Source organism: Typopeltis vanoorti, chromosome 10 (genome assembly GCF_054136105.1).
Source record: "Typopeltis vanoorti isolate ZY-2024b chromosome 10, IOZ_Tvanoo_1.0, whole genome shotgun sequence".
Classification (NCBI taxonomy): domain Eukaryota; kingdom Metazoa; phylum Arthropoda; class Arachnida; order Uropygi; family Thelyphonidae; genus Typopeltis; species Typopeltis vanoorti.
This window is the reverse complement of record NC_143558.1, coordinates 100,392,325-100,410,788: the sequence shown is the minus strand read 5'-3', so window position 1 is coordinate 100,410,788 and position 18,464 is coordinate 100,392,325. Positions and strand designations below refer to the sequence as shown.

Below are 18,464 nucleotides of genomic sequence, written 5' to 3'. Positions count from 1 at the left end.
CACATGACCAGTATAAAGCGCAGGCCAGAAGGGTAACGAGTGTGATAAGAAAAGCAAAAGCAGATTATGAAAGGAAATTAGCCATGCAAGCTAAAGAGAATTCCAAACAGCTCTTTCAATACGCTGCAAGTAAAAGAAAAACTGTACACGGCAGAATGATTTTAAGGAATGCCGATGGTAAGAAGGTCACTGAATCAGTCGATAGTGGAACTACTGAGTGAGCACTTTGCAAGAGTATATCATCCAGGTAATGACATTGAAAGAATGAAGGAACCATTAGTTTATACGGGAATTGTGATGAATGAAGTGGAGGTGGCCTATATAGAACCTTAACGTGAACACATCTGTGGGATTGGATGGTATACCAGCACGGGTCTTACGTGAAGCGGCTAAAGAATTGTCAGTGCCCTTGACCATATTGTTTAAGGTGAGTCTTTAGTTTTGTTTGGTCCCGAAGGGGTGGAATGAGGGGAAAATAGTTCCACTGCATAAAGGAGGATCCAAGACTACTGTTGCAGATTACCAACCAATCAGCATATCAGGAGTCTTTGTCAAGGTCTTGGAGAAAGTAGTCAAGAGAAAAATACAGGAATGGATCGATGAAAATGAGATATTGTACGGGAAACAGCATGGTTTTGTGAAGAGTATATCATGCCTCAGTAACTTGCTCAAGTTTTATAACACAGTGAGGGCTGAACTGGATAATGGTAAAGGGTTTACAGTGATTCTGCTGGGCGTGGATAAGACCTTTAACAGGATACCACATGGAATTCTAATCTGTAAACTGCAACATATGGGAATGGATATAGGGTTGGTGAGATGGATATGAGGGTGGTTGGTGGTGAGATACCAGAAGGTAGTTTACTGAGCAGTAGTGTCCAAAAGACTGCCTGTGACTAGTGGTGTGCCGCAGGGTTCTGTTCTTGGACCACAGCTGTTTAATTTGTTCATTAACGATATAGGGAAGGATCTAAGCGGAACGGTTCATTTGTTCGCTGATGATGCAAAGTTGGATAGGGTAATATAATAGTGAATCCAAATCGTCCTGCAAAATCTTGCGGGATGATTTGGATAGATTGGAGTTCTGAACTAAGGAGAATGGATGTCAATTTAATGCAACAAAATGTAATGTTATGCATTTTGGGGGGTGAAAAGATTAGCAGCAGTATACCACGTTGGTGGAACTGTACTCCAGGAGATTGATGAGGCCAGGGACTTTGGAGTGTTGGTGGATAGGGAGATGAAGTTTAGGGGACACATTGCAAAAATGGCTAAATTAGCTCAAACCACTTGGTTGCTGAAAAATACTTTGATGAGCAGAGACAAGCAAGTTATTGTTCTTCTGTACAGAGCTTTGATAAGACTTCATATCTGGACTACTGTGCCCAGATTTGGTCACCTAGGTTTCTTCTTGATGGGGAGGAGGTGGAGAGGATCCAGAGGCGAATGACCAAGATGATGGCAGGCCTATGGAATGAACCTTATGAGAACAGGTTGAAGATTTGTGGGTTGCAGAGATTGGTTGATACGCGGAAAAGGGGAGATACGATTGAGACATTCAAATTGCTGAAGGGTTTCTATAGGATTAATTCAGAGGATATTTTTGAGATCAGGACAGGTGGTGGGGAGAACTAGGGTCTATGGAAGCTGGGCAGAAGTGGGTTAGCAAGGGTGTTAGAGCTGGGTTCTTTACTTTTAGAGTGGTAAATGAGTGGAATAAGCTGCCAGAGTCTGTTGTGTTTGCTATGACAGTGAATGAGTTCAAGCCAAGGTATGATAGATACTGTGAGAATGTTGAATAGTTGTGTGGACACTATGTTTAGTGCCTCCCTCAATGAGTCTAAGGACTCTCTGGAATCGCCTGTAATAATAATAATGATGATTCATAAACATCTAATGCCAACAAATTTCGCCGACGGGGCTGTCCGGCTTCTTCAGGGCTTTTAAAGGTAAGAGAAAAAAACTTAAAGTGGCTAGTACCAAGAAAATGGAGTAACACTATTGTATAAAATTTATTATTATATTAATATCATTATATTAAATTAAACTTTAAAACAGAACATGCAACATTACACACATGGAGTGCGTTGTGTTAGTCACTGTTATGAGAGCATGTTCTGTAGTTTTGAGCAAAATTAAATTCTGGCAGACTGATCTTAAGGTTTTCCATATGTCAGCTATTATCCTTCCCTGGTTTCTGTTAATATTTTCTTCAGAATGGACTACAACGGCTTCCTTGCAATTGTAATGTACATCCTCAGTCCAAAAAGAAACCGAACTTTTCCAAAATAGAAGAAACTAGTAGTGCCACCTGTTGTATTTTTTTTTGTTGAAAGCAGCAATCTTCATTAGTGTTGTGCCAACTGTTTATGACATTTGTTTCATTAGAAGCCGAGTTATAGTGTCAAGAGTGACTGTGTTTTGACGAACAGTTGCAAAATGAGTTTCAAACAGACAGTTGCGATTGACGTTTGTGTTAAACTTGGTAAAGTTTTACCGAAATGCATCAAATGCTTCAAAAAGCATATGGTGATGAATGCTTATCCCGTACTCAAGTTTATGAGTGGTTTAAGCGATTTGAAAGTAGTCGTGAAATGCTTCAGGATGACGAAAAGCTGGGTAGTCCAAAAACTGGACTAAGCAAAGTTAACATCTAAAAAGTGTGCGATTTCAAAGAAAACCTGAAATCATCCATGAGATTGATTGAAGATTAATCGGGGATTCTGAAATCAACTATGCACAACATTTTGACTGAGAGTTTAGGCCTTCATAAATTGAATTTGTGATTGTTCCCCACAAGTTGACCCATGAACAAAAAATGTGTCGAATTGAACACTGCAAGGACTCGTTAAAACTGCTCTTAAGGACTGAAATTTCCTTGAAATGATCGTTACTGGTGATGAAACATGGTGTTTTGACTATGGGCTTGAAACAAAGCACCAGAGTGCTGAGTGGAGACCACCAGAAGAGAGGCATCTAAAAAAAAAAGTCGCTTGGAGAAGTCAAAAGTAAAGACAATGCTAATTTGTTTCTATCTACGATTCCAAGGACATTATCCACAAAGAATTCATTCTGCCTGGCCTAACGGTCAATGGAGAGGTTAATCTCGAAGTTTTGCAGCGATTACTAGTGAGAATTTGTCGTGTATGGCATGAATATTGTGATACAGGCAGCTGGTTACTTTTGCATGATAATGTACCATCTCATCGTTCGAACATTGCGAGACAGTTTTTGAGCAAAAACCAAGTTTGTGTATTGGATCACTCGCCGTATTCACCTGATTTAGCACCCTGTGACTTCTTTCTCTCCCCCCCCCCCCCCCCCGACTTCATTTACCAACGAAAGGAAAGCAATATGACACCATTGAAAACGTTCAAGCAGCAGTAAACATGACCCTCAATAGTATCCCAAAAACCAATATAAAAAACTCATTTAACAAATTAACTGACCGTGCCAAACACTAAGCTACGGAAGCATATATTGATTGAAATAAATCATTTGAATAATTAATTGGCCTGTGCTTTATTTTCTAACAAAAATTCTGTTTCTTTTTGGACAGAGGGTGTATTATTACTTATATGTGTAATCCATGGGAGTTGACTCACTGTGGGATACCCACTATCCATTAAACGCAATATCTATCATACATCTCCTTAAACCTATTCACTGTTGGGAAGCTCACCTAGTCTACACCCTTACTAACCACTCGTAGACAAGTTCCAAATGAGACTCCTTTTTTTCCTACTCCCCAAATTTCAAAAATTTAAAGTATTCAAAAATTTCTTCTGTGTCAATTTTATAGAATCCCTTTAGTAATGTATAAGTTTCTATCATATCCCCTCTCCTCAGCCTGTCAGCTAAGCTCTGCAACCCACACACCCTCAATCTATCCTCATAGGGAATATACCACAGACCTGTCACCAGGTTGGAGTCACTCATCTCTGAATACTCTACACCACCTCTTGATCCATAAGAAATGCAGGTGACCAAATCTGTGCACAATAGTCAAGTGGCGGAATCATAGCCTTATAAAAAGGGATAAACCTCTCTAGAGATTTACCTCTCTAGATAACTTTATTTGTCAGTGTGTTCTTCAGCATCCAAATAATCCTCTGGGCTATTATGCCAACTCTTGCAGTATGTCCTCTGAATTTCAAATCTACCAACCATCACCCCTAGATCCCTAGCCTCAGTTTCTCGTAAACTAATACCATCGATATGACATAAAGTAAGCAATCTTTTTATCCCAAAATACATTACCTTACATTTACAACATTGAATTGAGAACCACTGTCTTCTGCTTACACTGCCAATGTATTTAAATCATTCTGTACAATGTTGAAAGTTTATTTTTCACTTGGTTAGAGTATAATAAAATTAGTTTAATCCTTTATCCAAGTGTGAGCAAACAAAGTTTGCACCTGAAATTATCTTCAGGACTGGGGTAAGGTGGTACAACACCAGGGAAACTCATTGCAAAGGTGGAGCAAGATACCAACACTCCTATCTCAGTATCTCCTCTAATGCAAAACACATCTCCTTGCGGATATGTCTAATGTTATGCATTAAGGGAAGGGCCACTACCAAACTAGTTTCTACCTTTATTGAGGTCTCTTCAGTGGGAGCTAGGCAGAAGCATTAGCAGGTCATCTCCACTTGGGCCTGGCTCCCACTGAAGAGACCTCAATAAAGGTAGAAACTAGTTTGGTAGTGGCCCTTCCCTTAATGCATAACATTAGACATATCCGCAAGGAGATGTGTTTTGCATTAGAGGAGATACTGAGATAGGAGTGTTGGTAGCTTGCTCCACCTTTGCAACGAGTTGCCCTGGTGTTGTACCACCTTACCCCAGTCCTGAAGATACTTTCAGGTGCAAACCTTGTTTGCTCACACTTGGATAAAGGATTAAACTAATTTTATTATACATCCTGTACAATATCTACATCACCTTTATCAACTATTTGCCCTCCCTAGCTTTGCATAACAGGCAAATAACTGAACATCCTTCTTCAAATCTTCCACCATATCATTAATGTACAAATTAAAGAGTAGTGGTTCTATTACAGAGCCCAGGGACACTCCACTATTCATCGTCATCTGCTATGATTTCACTCCACCATACACTACCCTCTGATGTATATCAAATCAACCTCCTACCCATGCCACCAGCCTCATATCCATTCCCATTCGTTCCAACTTATGTAAGTTTTCCCATATAATATTCTGTCAAATGCCTTTGCAAAGTCCAGCAGTATCACTCTGTAGCCATTTCCTTTATCCAATTCTGCTGTCACCTTATTATGAAAGATGAATAAACTACTAAAGCAGAATCTACCTTTTACAAAGCCGTGCTACCCCCCTAGAGTATCATATTCCTCTCCATCCATTCCTAAATTTTATTATTGAAGTATTTTTTTTGAATGTAAATTACATGTAAATTATTCTGAAGGCTGATTTGTCTGTATGCAAGATGAAAAACCCGCTACCAATGTACGATATCAGCTAACTCACCTTAAGTTGAAAAAGCCCATATAAGGATATTCCCCTCATCATGACTAGAATCAAACCAGGTCTTTTCTAATCAAAGGACACAATGTTCTACTGTTCTTCCAGTTGCACTACAGCCATGTTGAATCAGCTGAACAACTTTCATTATGAAAATTATTTTATTATTTATATGGGTATTCCATGAAGTCAAAAAGACTCAAATAAAATAATTTTGTAGTTGCTGATATAACACTACTGCCAACATAAAAAAAAAGGTGGGTTTTACTTGCATTTTTATAATAGAGATTAAAACTGATGCTATTAATAGTAAATTAATGAATTTGATCCTAATGCAAAGTGAAGAAAAAATAAATTAAATCAGTAGCAATAATGACTTTCAAGTTTTAAAAAGCTATGCATACAATGTTTGTAGTTCTAATGCAATGCAATATTTCCACACAGGCAATTCAGACAACTATTTATGGTGCCAAATTATAAAAGCATGCCCTCCAATATCTTCTGCATTTTAAAACATAATACAAAATAATCTAAATTTCTAATACATGACAAAAAAAGAGGCACCAAAGTAATGCCTGTGGGAACCAAAGTCTTAAAATACAAGCATGTTCACAAAGTGAAATATAGTTCAAGAAGAGTCAATGCTAAGGATTGATTGGAAAAAGATAAACGTGCAGTGACTGTTTGTAAAATGTTAAGCATTTATTAAAACTTTAAACATTTAATTCTTAGAACAGCATTTTTGATTAAATGAATTGGTACAATTTGTTTTGTTTAGAAGAAAGGAGTTACTTTTTTTGTACTGGGACAGGACATATTCCCAGAATTGCTAGTCTGAAGGATTCATTTACATATCCTCCAATCAAATGATTAAGAACACTTTGCCTTATTTAAATATGGGGTGGGGGAACTAAGATTGTTACCTGTCGGCACCAGATGGTACTGTACCCCTGATAAATATCATATCCCCGACCTTGATGTTGTTTGGGATGCTGAGCCTCAGATTCTTCGACTAGAAAACAAAATAGGAATATTACTTAAAACATTGGAAAGTTGTGGATTAGTTTTAACAGGCACAGAACAAAAGAACAGTTGCTGATGCTAAACTTCAGCAGTGTAAATGTACAGCATTTAGTAATAAAAACAAACGTTAAAATACTGTAAGTGTAAACTTAAATGATGGTTTAACTTTAAATCTCTATCACAAAATGCTAACATTTACAAAAAGCATATTTTATCATGCTTTTTTCCTTTTTGAATAAAAAAAACTGCAACCAGGATAGCAGGTACTTACTATCGTCTCGATCGGGATGTCAATGGCACGTATGATGACGTCCCCGCCAATCGCCAAATGGGTGACATTGGCAAGCGGTAACCCCTCTCTATGTTTGAACGTCGTGAAGGTGTTACCGTTGACCTCAACCTATATAGACAAACAAAACTCAATTTAGTAAAAATAGATAAATACACAAAAGTCAACTAAACATTTCTTGTTAAAAATATTTCAAAAAGATTAAACTATTGGGCAGTTACACATGAGAGGACAAGAATAGTTTCCAAGCACAGTAACTCAATGTGAATTTACTCTGAAGCTTAAACTGGTATGTTACATGATTATAATTCATAAATCCAAGTAATTTAACTGATTTTTGTGTGTGTGAAATTCTTAATTTTTAACTGCCTCCATGAGATAAAGACATACTGGTATATATAGATTTGATTCATCTGTGCTCTGTCTTTATATATATTTGATCCCCACACATGAGAGGCCAAAAGGCTTAAGCACATTAGTGCTTATGTGGGCAAAAAAGGTAAGAAAAAAAAAGGTGGAATTTTGATTTTTTTTTTTTGGTTGAAGCTGAAGGTTGTATTCTTCAGGAAAGGAAGAGTGGGGAGGCTGTTCCAAAGAATGAAGTAGATGGAATAAAGGAGGTAGTGAAGTTGATTTGGCAAGTTTCAAGCTAGACTATAAATGGATGTTGGTTAGCAGCACTGGTAGACATTGAGAAAATGGAAAGACATGAAACTGAATTACTAGGCATTCAAATACAGACATTTCAAACTATACTAGACAAAATCTTCAGAACAGAAGAAACATAGGCTGTTAAAAATGACATTAAAATAAAAAAGGTAGACATTGCAAAAAAGCAGCAATTATGAATTCACAAAGCAAGAAAGCAACCTATTACAACAATAACAAGTTCGTCTTTATTCAATTTTACTTAGCTCTATAGATGAATGACAAGACATCATCAGCAAGTTCCAACTTTCCTTTAAAAAAAGAACCAGCAAAAATATGTTTAAAACTCTTGATTTCAGCCAATTTCTGTTCTGTATCCAGAATTGAAATATTTATTCTTCTAATGGCGGTGAATTTGAGCTGTGCAGAAGAAAGTGATTTTTAATCTGTGAATAGTCCGCTTTTTCCCCCGTTTTTCTACGTTTTTGAGTGCTAAATTGTTTCTCTGAATACGAGTGTACTTCAGTGGTTGTTTTTTTTGGAAGTTAGTTGCTGTCGCGATACAATATATGTTGGTACCGTCGGAATCGAACGCGTAACGGTGGAAGACAAAACGAAGCTAAGTTACTGTATTTAGTTATATTTCGTTTATTTAATTATATTTAGTACTTTAAATGTTCTGATGTTTGTACTTTTTTCCCCTCTTATTTATTAATTGAATAATTATTAAAGATTACGCTACTCGGCAGTAAGGAATGATGGTGGATTCAGCAGCAGTCGCAAGTGGCGTAACGCCAAGTCCTCCGCCATTTAAAAACTCGATTATTAGCAATATCATAAAGGACTTTGTGGCATGCAGTACTTGCGGCATGTATGCTTCTCGGGAATTACATATGTGGCTTGTTAAAGAGAGTGGAGAGCGTATGTGCGCCAAATGCAGGCAGTTGGAGGAAATAAATACATTAGATATATCGATATCCGACTTTGTTGCTCCAGGAACGGAGAATAGGAAGACAAGTAGTATGATAGGAGCGAATGAGAAAATAATAGTTGATAGTGTGGAAGGTGTGAGTGACTGTAGAAGTTTAGGAGATGGTTTTTTTGTATGGGAGAGTGAATTTAGATTAAGAGTGACTGACCTGCAGAGGGAGATAGATGAGTTGAAAGAGGAGGTGGAATGTCTAGTGAATGAGAGCAGAAGTATGAAAGATAAGATTAGGAGAATGGAAGAGATAAATGCAAGGCAAATCAGAGTAGGAGAGAGAGAGAATTTAAGGAGTATGAGTGAGAGGTATGGGGGTGCTAGAAGAGGAGAGAATGGAAACAGTAGAAGAGAGGGAATGAGAGAGAGGTATGGGAATGCTAGCAGACGAGAGGATGGAAACAGTAGGAGAGACGGAATGAGAGAGAGATATGGAAGTGCTAGAAGAGGAGAGAATGGAAACGGTAGGAGAGATGGAATGAGAGAGAGGTATGGGAATGCTAGAAGACGAGCGGATGGAAACAGTAGTAGGAGAGACAGAATGAGAGAGGGATATGGAAGTGTTAGAAGTGGAGAAAATGGAAACAGTAGGAGAGAGGGAATGAGAGAGATGTATGGGAGTGCTAGAAGAGGAGAGAATGGAAACAGTAGAAGAGAGAGGTATGGGAATGAAAGAAGAGGAGAGAATGGAAACAATAGGAGCGAGGGAATGGTAAGAGGTATAATGTATGGCGACTCAATGATCCGTGGTGTTCAAGATAGGATGCGTGAGGAGTGTTTGCCAGGAGGAACAATAGAAAGGGTGGCTATGGCAATTAAGAGAGGTGAAAGGGTGGATGAGATGATTGTGATGGTAGGAACGAATGACTTGAGTGGTAATGTAAGTCGGGCAGCGAGAGATATGAGATTTTTGCTTGAGACTGTACGGAAGAAGACAGAGAGGAAAAATAGTGTGCGTGTTGCCTAGGTATGATAATGATGAGCTGAGCAGAAGAGCGGTGATATTGAATGGCATAATAGCGAGAATGTGTGACAAGAGAGGACTGGTATATGTGGATGCTTGGAGTGCGTTTGAGGAAAGAGAGGAGTTGTATGCGAGAGACCGTTTACATTTGAATGAGGAAGGGCGTAGGCATCTGGAGAGATTGCTGTTCTGAACGAGTCAGTGTGTCCCAGGGAGGATGAAAGCAGGGGTGGCCTCTTGTGGGAATGGATACTTGGGAGAAGGGAGACAATGTCAGGTAACACTGAGCCCAGTGGAGTCTAGAAGGGATAAGGCTGGGTATAGAAACAATGGCATTTATATGCTGTATACTAATGCCAGGAGTATCCGGAATAAGGGAGAGGAATTGGTGGCGCAGATAGCATCAGCCTGGCCAAAAATTATTGCGATCACTGAGACGTGGTTGACAGAAGAGGATATAAAAACAGGAATAGAAGTCGCTGGGTATAGCATTTTTCGTCAGGATAGGAGGGGAAAGTGTGGTGGTGGGGTGCTGCTTATGATAAGTGATGACCTATGTCCTCTAAGAGTGGAGAATTTGGAAGGAAGTGAGAAATGATTTTGAGAGCGTATGGTGTGAGCTAGAGGTAGGCAAGACAGGATATTTAGTGGGGTGTTGCTACAGACCCAGGAGCACAGAGGATGGGGACCAGGAGATGTTTAGACAGCTAAGTTTGGCAAGTGCAAGAAGAATGATTGTTATGGGAGATTTTAACTTCAGTAGTATAAATTGGAGAGAGGAACATGCATGTAACAATAGGGGAATGGAATTTCTAGAATTCTTGAGGGACAAATGTCTTAGGCAACATGTAACAGAGGGAACAAGAGGTTCAAAAATTTTGGATTTGGTTATAGCATCAGAAGAGTTGATAATAACTGAGTTGACGTCTCTCCCACCAGTTGGAGAGAGTGACCATATGGTGTTGACATGGAAAATGAATAGACATGCAGGAGTATCAAAGAGACGGGAACTTATGTGGAATTATAAGGCAGGTGATTATAATAATCTTAGACGTCAACTTCGGGAAGTTTCATGGAGGGAGGAATTGGACGGCCGGGATATCACCAGTGCGTGGGAAATTGTGAAAGAATATTTGTTATCAGCAATGGTAAGTTGTATACCACGAGTGAAGAAGAGGGCGCAATTTGGAGTAAAGTGGATGACAAACAACATTAAACAGGAACTGCATGCGAAAAAGAGGCTATGGAAGAGATATAAGGAGACAGGTGAAGAGAGGATGGGTGAAGAATATAAGACACAGGCCAGAAGAGTGACTCGTGTGGTAAGGAAAGCGAAACTGGAATATGAGAGGAGATTGGCCCTAAGATCCAAAGAAAATCCTAGGGAATTTTTTAGCTATGTGGCCAGTAGGAGGAGAAATGACTGTGGAAGAATGATATTGTGGGATAAAAATGGGAATAGAGTGACTGATGCAGAGGACATAGTGGAATTGTTCAATGAACACTTTATTGGAGTATTTCATCCTAGAGGAGTCAGTTTTAATGCTAGAGGGATAGGACTGGTACGAGGTCTGGAGGTACAGGAGGAGAGTGTGTTTCAGATACTGAGTACTCTGGATGTCAGTAAAGCTGTGGGACTGGATGGTATTTCGCCACGAGTTTTGAGAGAATGTGCTAGCGAATTGACAATACCTTTAACGTGGCTTTACAATGGAAGTCTGGCTTTGGCAAAGGTGCCCAGGGAATGGAAGGAAGGTAAGATAGTGCCATTGCATAAGGGTGGTAACAGACTGGAAGTGTCTAATTATAGGCCAGTCTGTGTGTCATCAGTAGTTGTTAAGATCTTGGAGAAAGTAGTGAGGGACCATGTACAGCATTGGGCAGATGAGGATAATGTTATCTGTGAGAATCAACATGGATTTGTGAAAGGACGCTCTTGTTTTAGCAATATGCTAGCCTTTTATAATAAAGTTACAAGAGCATTAGATGAGGGAAAGGCATATACTGCAATTTTCTTAGACTTGGCGAAGGCATTTGACAGGGTGCCACATGATAAGCTGATATTTAAGTTGCAGCACATGGGTCTGGATGTCAGATTGGTCAACTGGATTCAGGATTGGCTGTCTGATAGGTATCAGAGTTGTGTATGGTGGAGCAGTTTCCAGGAGGCAGAGGGTTACAAGTGGGGTCCCACAGGGCTCAGTACTAGGACCTATATTGTTTAACCTTTATATCAATGACATAGCCAGTGGATTGCAGGGGGATATTCAGTTGTTTGCAGATGATGCGAAGCTGGGAAGGATTATTAGTAATAGCGCAGATGTGGTAGCCCTGCAAGAGGATTTAAATAAGCTAGATAGATGGGCAAATGAATGGGGGTGTCAGTTTAATGCAGCAAAATGTAAGGTCTTGAGGTTTGGGAAACATCGATGGGATGCTGCATACTCTATGGGAGGAGTTATACTGGAGGAAGTAGGGGAGACAAGAGATCTGGGGTTGATGATTGATAGAAACCTGAAGTTTAGGGGACATATTGCAAAGGTGGTGAAGGTAACACAGAGGATTGCTGCTATTATGAGAAGGACACTGACCTGCAGAGATAAGAGGGTTATCATTCCGTTGTATAAGTCTGATCAGACCACACTTGGACTATTGTTCTCAGATTTGGTCCCCAGGATTTGAAGGGGATAAATTAACTGTGGAAAGGATACAAAGACGGATGACAAAGATGGTTTCAGGACTGTACAATGATAGTTATGAGGATCGGCTGAGAGAATGTGGACTGCAGAGTTTGGCGGATAGAAGAAGGAGAGGTGATATGATTGAGACTTTTAAACTGTTGAGAGGTGGTTACAGGGTTGACACTGGGGAGTTCTTTCGCTTGGTTGATCAGCGGGAAGGAGTGATGACAAGAGGCCATCCCTGGAAGTTACGAAAGGAAACTGTGAGCAAGAGGGTAAGGAGTGGTTTCTTTGTGTGGAGGGTGGTTGAGCCGTGGAATGCATTGCCTGATGGAGTGGTGGGAGCGAGAACGGTCAGTGACTTTAAAGAGTGGTATGATATACTTTGTGTTTCTCAGGGGGGGGACCTCCCCTCGATGAGTCTTGACAGACTTTGTCTTAGGAAGGACCTCCCTCGATGAGTCTTTTGACTCCTTGGAGGCCTGAATAATAATAATAATAATAATAATAATTTGAAGATCATCCTAAGATCCCATGGATTCACATACTCTTCTAGGAGGTCCCTTTTGTCATACCCATAGCTCGTCATACCATGTCAATATATTGAAATTCTTTACAGACAACACACTCAGGCAATACATTCCAATCATATATAACTTTCCATGCAAAAAACCTGCATCTCTCTCTGGCTCACACTCTCCTTATACAGCTTCCAGGCATGACCTTATTTTCTCAGCATTTAATCTCCCAACATTCATTTCTCCCCTCCATTTTTTTTTTTTTTGTTTTTAAACAGACAACAAATTTCAGTCATCTGGAGCTCTTCCCAGTTGCAAAATTTTATTTAATAGTCTCTTATGTAGACTCAAACTGGCATATTTAAATTCCATATTTATTCATTCCATCATTTCCTGTTTTTTCAGAACTTTAAACCAAATAAAAGTTTCTAATTTGTTACTATTACTTATCTTTCCATAAGTTTTCATAATTATTTGGTCTCCATTTTTACTTGTAACACCTATATTACTTTGTTCTTTAATTTCTTGGTTCAAGTACTTGAAGATTTTATATGTTGATTATTATTTCTATGTAACATAACTAAAAGTTCTTTTATATAGTTATTCCAGTTCTCTATATAAGAGAACAAACTGGAATAATTATAATTTATTATTATCTGACCTCCATGGAGTCACTCATTGTGAGAGGTACACACAAAGGTCATCCAACCACACCTTAAACCAATTCAGTGTATCTACATTCATAACACACTCAGGCAATGCATTCCACTCACTAACTGCTCTCCATGTAAATAATCTTTTCATTCCTCTACTCAACATCTCCTGACTAGCTTATATCTCCATCATATTCCCCCCCTCCTATTTCATGAGACTTGGCTATTTACATTCTCTCAATCTGTACTCATACTTCAGTTCTAAAGAAGACTGACCACCTTTACAAATCTTCTCTGGACCCTTTCTAACATATCCTTGTCGCCATGAAAATGCAGTAACAAATCTATGAACAATGATCCATACAAGGCCCCTGATCAAGGCTTTATACAATGGCATAACCTCTTTATTTCTGCATGTCAGGGTCCTTTGCATTATTGCCATTATCTGATGTGACAACTTGTGCAATGGGGATCCTGAATTTCGGATCCTTGTCCACTATCACTCCCAGATCTCTCATCACCTCTACCTCTTTTAAAGTTTCCCCACCAAGTGTATACAGTCATACCCCGACTTACACAAATCCAGAGTTACTCTGTTTCTTATATGTACGTATTCCCGTCCCACTTCATGCCTCACCACTAGTCTTATCTTTCCGGCACTGGCCGCATTCACCAGTGTCGCACATGCCGTGAACAAGCATTGCTGTGTTTCGTGCAGTCTCCATTCATGCTTGATTTTTATACAAAACTTGATTGTTTAATGTTATGTTCTTGATAAAAATTTTATCATATAAAAAATAATAACGTTGTCCAAAATAATCAAGTCCGATTCTTCTACAGCTAGCAAGAAAAGAAAAACATTGACTTTGGAAACAAAACTCAACATTAAGGATTTTGAAGGCAGAATGAAAATTTGTGAGCTAGCAAAGAAGTTCAATCTACAGGAATCCACAGCAAGAACAATCATAAAAGAAAGGTTTACAGATTTTGGAGGACAGATTCTAAACGAGGAATGAATTGTAGCCACAAGGCAAGGAATAAAAAAAAAAAAGCATTAGCTTGCTACGAAGAAATTTTGCTTGACAAGAAAAACGCATTATGCCGTCAGACGAATCTATTAGATGTTATAAAACCATTGACATTGAAATAACTTTTTTTGTGTATGAAAAACTACAATTATGATTATATTTCTTAAAAAAATAGCTGTTTTTGTAAACCTTTGGTCCCAATTATATGTTTGTATATATAAATTCATGCAAAATTATACCCCGAGTTACGCAAATTCGACTTGCGCGGTTTTTGTTGGTCCCACCTACCGTGCAACTTCGGGGTATAACTGTACCTTGTATCCCATCATTGTTTACTAAATTTCAAAATCTTACACTTTACAACATAGTACTGACAGTTCCACTTATCTGAGCATTCATGCAATCTATTCAAGTCCTCCCTTAAGGCCATAACATGCGATTATCACCAGTTACACCCATCTTAATATCATTAATATACAAATTAACCATGGTCCAAAAACTACACCCCATATACAACTTTCTGATACCTATCAGACAGGCAGTCATTGATCCAACTCAGAAGTCAGTTTCAATTTATTTAACAGTCCATCAAAAGCTTTTGCAAAATTTTTGTATACCATTATACACATCTCCCTTGTCCAAGACATTTGTCATAGTAGATGGATCAGTTAGTAAAACTGATCTCCTTTTAACAAACCTATGCTGATAACCAGAGAATACCTCTGTTATAAACCCATTTCTATATCCTACTTTTCACCAATCTAGTCCCTTCACAACTCTAGATATATAGATTGTTCTATTATTTGTAGCCACAGCTTTATCACCACCTGCATGCAGTGGAACAATTTTACCTTCTTTCTACTCCCTTGGAACCTGTGCTATTGTAAGATTCTTATTAAACAGGTATGCCAATGCTACTGTCAATTCCTTGGAATATTTCCTTAAGATGCATGTTGATATCAAAATCCTATTGCCTTATTGATATCCAGCTTATTTCCTTAAATACCTCCTCTCACAATTAAGCTATTCTCTCTTCTGTCTGCTACACTTAAGTTTTAGTAATTTCACCCTAATGAGGATGAAACACCCTTATAAAATGATCACTAAATACCTCAATATCATCTACAGCAGTTACCATTCTACCATTTTCATCCATTAACATAATCTTACCATACTCATTCTTCCTTCTATATACCTAAAAAAACTAGGGTTTTTCTATGCTTGATTTGCTAATTTCTGATCATATTGCATTTTTTGTTGTCCTTACTAACTGATTCGCTCTCCTGGCTTGTTCTTTATACTCTTCATGTAGCCAATTATTACCATTATTCATCTTGTACTGTCTCCAAACTATCTTCCAGATTTCATGCTTAATCATAACATTCATCCATTTTGCACCTACCTTATTCAGCTTTTTGACCTTCAAGAATGCATTTCACACACACATTGATGCTGTGATTTTATTTCTTTCAGTTCCCCAGCAGCATTTATTTCCTTACTGCTCAACTCCTCATTCTATGTTATAGCTGCAAGCTGTTTCCCAAGTTTGTCATAATTGCCAGCCTTATACTTCCACATATCCTTTTTATATGGAGGTTGGCATATAGCTAGCCACAATCCAGGTGATCACTTCATGATCAATCTCACTAACTGGAGGAAAGTGCAAAATCCCACTCACAATTGCTTCCTTTAATGAAATTATCACAAAACTCAGTTGTTTTTCTGGAATACAATACAAGGTGTCCTTTAGTGGTTTTTAAAGTTAATTGTTGTCGCTATATTGTGTATTTTGGTTACCAAGAAGACGGGGTCGGAATCTGATGCATAACTGAGGAAGACAAGATGAAGATAGCATAATGCTATCTTCATCTTTATGTTTACTATACTTAAATGTTTTGTTTGTAATTATTTGTACTTTTACTTATATAGTTATACTCCCTTTATACTTATTTAGCAGCGACACTAATTAGCAAACATTATTTTGAATAATGGCAGCAGTTAAAATTGCAAATGGCGTATCTCCAAGTCCTTCCCCATTTAAGGACTCCATTTTGCGTGATATACAGAATTTTGTAGCATGTAGGACTTGCAGAATATATGCGTCCCGGTGGCTGTATATATGGCAGGTGAGAGAAAGGGGAATACGTATGTGTACAAAATGCAGGCAATGGGAGGAACTTGGCGAGTTAGAGATGACTATAACTGACCTCATTGAGTCAGAGACAGGAGATTCTCCACATAGAGAGACAAGTGGTATGATAGAGGGGGAGAGAAATATGAATAAAGTAATGAGAGTGGGGAGTATGGAAAGGTTGAATGATTGTGAAGTTTCAGGAGATGGTCTCTCAATTGGGAGGATGAATTGCAAATAAGAGTGGCTGACTTGCAGAGAGAGAGAGATGAGCTGAAAGAGCAGGTGGAATATCTAGGAAATGATATGAGAAGTGTGAAAGATGAGATTAGGCAAATGGAAGAGACTAATGCAAGGCGAATCAGAGTAGGAGTGAGAGAGTTATGGGAATGATAGGAGAGAAAAGAATGGAAACAGTAGGAGAGAGGGAATGAGAGGAATGCAAAGGAGCACTGGAACCAGGGATAGAGTGATGTCAGGAAGGCAGGTAAGTAGGTGGAGCACAGAGAGAAAGTGTTAGAGGAGAGAGAGTGAGGGATGCATGCGAGCAATAGGGTGGTAAGAGGTGTAACGTATGGGGACCCAATGATCCGTGGTGTTCAAGATAGAATGTGTGAGGAGTTGCCTGGACGAACGATAGAAAGTGTGGCTATGGCAATTAAGAGGGGGTGAAAGGGTGGATGAGATGATTATGATGGTAGGAACAAATGACTTGAGTGGTAATGTAAATTGGGCAGCGAGAGATATGAAATTCTTGCTTGAGGTTGTATGAAAGGGGAGTGTGCATACTGCCTAGGTATGATAGTGACAAGCTGAGCAGAAGAGCAATAATATTGAATAACATAATAGCTAGAATGTGTCAGAAGAGAGGATTGGAATATGTGGGTGCTTGGAGGGCATTTGAGGACAGAGAGAAATTGTATGCGAGAGACCACTTGCATTTGAATGAGGAAGAGCATAGGCATCTGGAGAGATTGCTGTTCTGAACGAGTCAGTGTGTCCCAGGGAGGATGATAGCAGGGGTGGCCTCTTGTGGGAATGGGTACTTGGGAGATGACATCAGGTAACACTGAACCCAGTGGAGCCTAGAGAGGATAATGCTGGGTATAGAAACAATGGCATTTTTATGCTTTATACTAATGCCAGGAGTATCCAGAATAAAGGAGAATTGGTGGCACTGATAGCAATCAGCCTGGCCAAAGATTATTGGGATCACTGAGACGTTGACAGAAGAGGATATAATAACAGGAATAGAAGTAGCTGGGTAGTGCAGCATTTTTCGGCAGGATAGGAAGGGAAAATGTGGTGGGGTACTGCTTATGATAAGTGACGACTTATGTCATCTAAGAGTGGAGGCTTTCGAAGGCAGTGACACTAATGATTTTGAAAGCATATGGTGTGAGGTAGAGGTGGGCAAGAAGGATATTTCGTGGGGGTGTTGCTACAGACCAAGGAGCACAGAGGGTGGGGACCAGGAGATGTTTAGAGATTTCAGTTTGGCAAGTGCAAGAAGAATGATTGTTATGAGAGATTTTAACTATAGCACTATAAATTGGGGAGAGGAAGATGCATGTAGCATTAAGGGAATGGAATTTCTAGAATTCTTGAGGGATAAATGTCTTAGGCAAGATGTAATAGAGAGCAAGAGGTTCAAGAGTTTGATTTGGTCATAGAATCAGAAGAGTTGATAATAACTGAGATGACATCTCTCCCACGAGTTGGAGAGAGTGGCCATATGGTTTTGAGTTGGAAGATGAATAGACATGCAGGAGTATCAAAGAGAAGGGAACATATGTGGAATTATAATAGTCTTAGATGTCAACTTGGGGAAGTTTCATGGAGGGAGGAATTGGAAGGATGGGATATCATTAGTGCTTGGGAAATTGTGAAGGAATTTGTTAGCAGCAATAGTATGGTGTATTCCATGAGTGAAGGAATACAGCATATTATTTGGAGTAAAGTGGATGACAAACAATATTAAATAGGAACTGCATGCGAAAAGGAGGCTATGGAAGAAATATGAGACAGGTGAAGAGAAGATG

The 18,464-nt window shown here is 39.0% G+C and overlaps 1 protein-coding gene across 2 annotated transcripts in view; it reads right to left on the bottom strand.

The window, feature by feature from the left end:
- Positions 1-18,464, bottom strand: part of LOC150102630 (32 kDa beta-galactoside-binding lectin-like) — a 135,917-nt gene that overhangs the window by 59,304 nt on the left and 58,149 nt on the right. For both annotated transcript variants that reach the window (XM_090399794.1, XM_090399795.1), the window contains exons 4-5: positions 6,800-6,928; positions 6,429-6,517 (exon numbers count right to left, since the gene is read on the bottom strand). In XM_090399794.1, the coding sequence (XP_090255920.1) occupies positions 6,429-6,517; positions 6,800-6,928 (218 nt within the window). The remainder of the gene's footprint in view (positions 1-6,428; positions 6,518-6,799; positions 6,929-18,464) is intronic.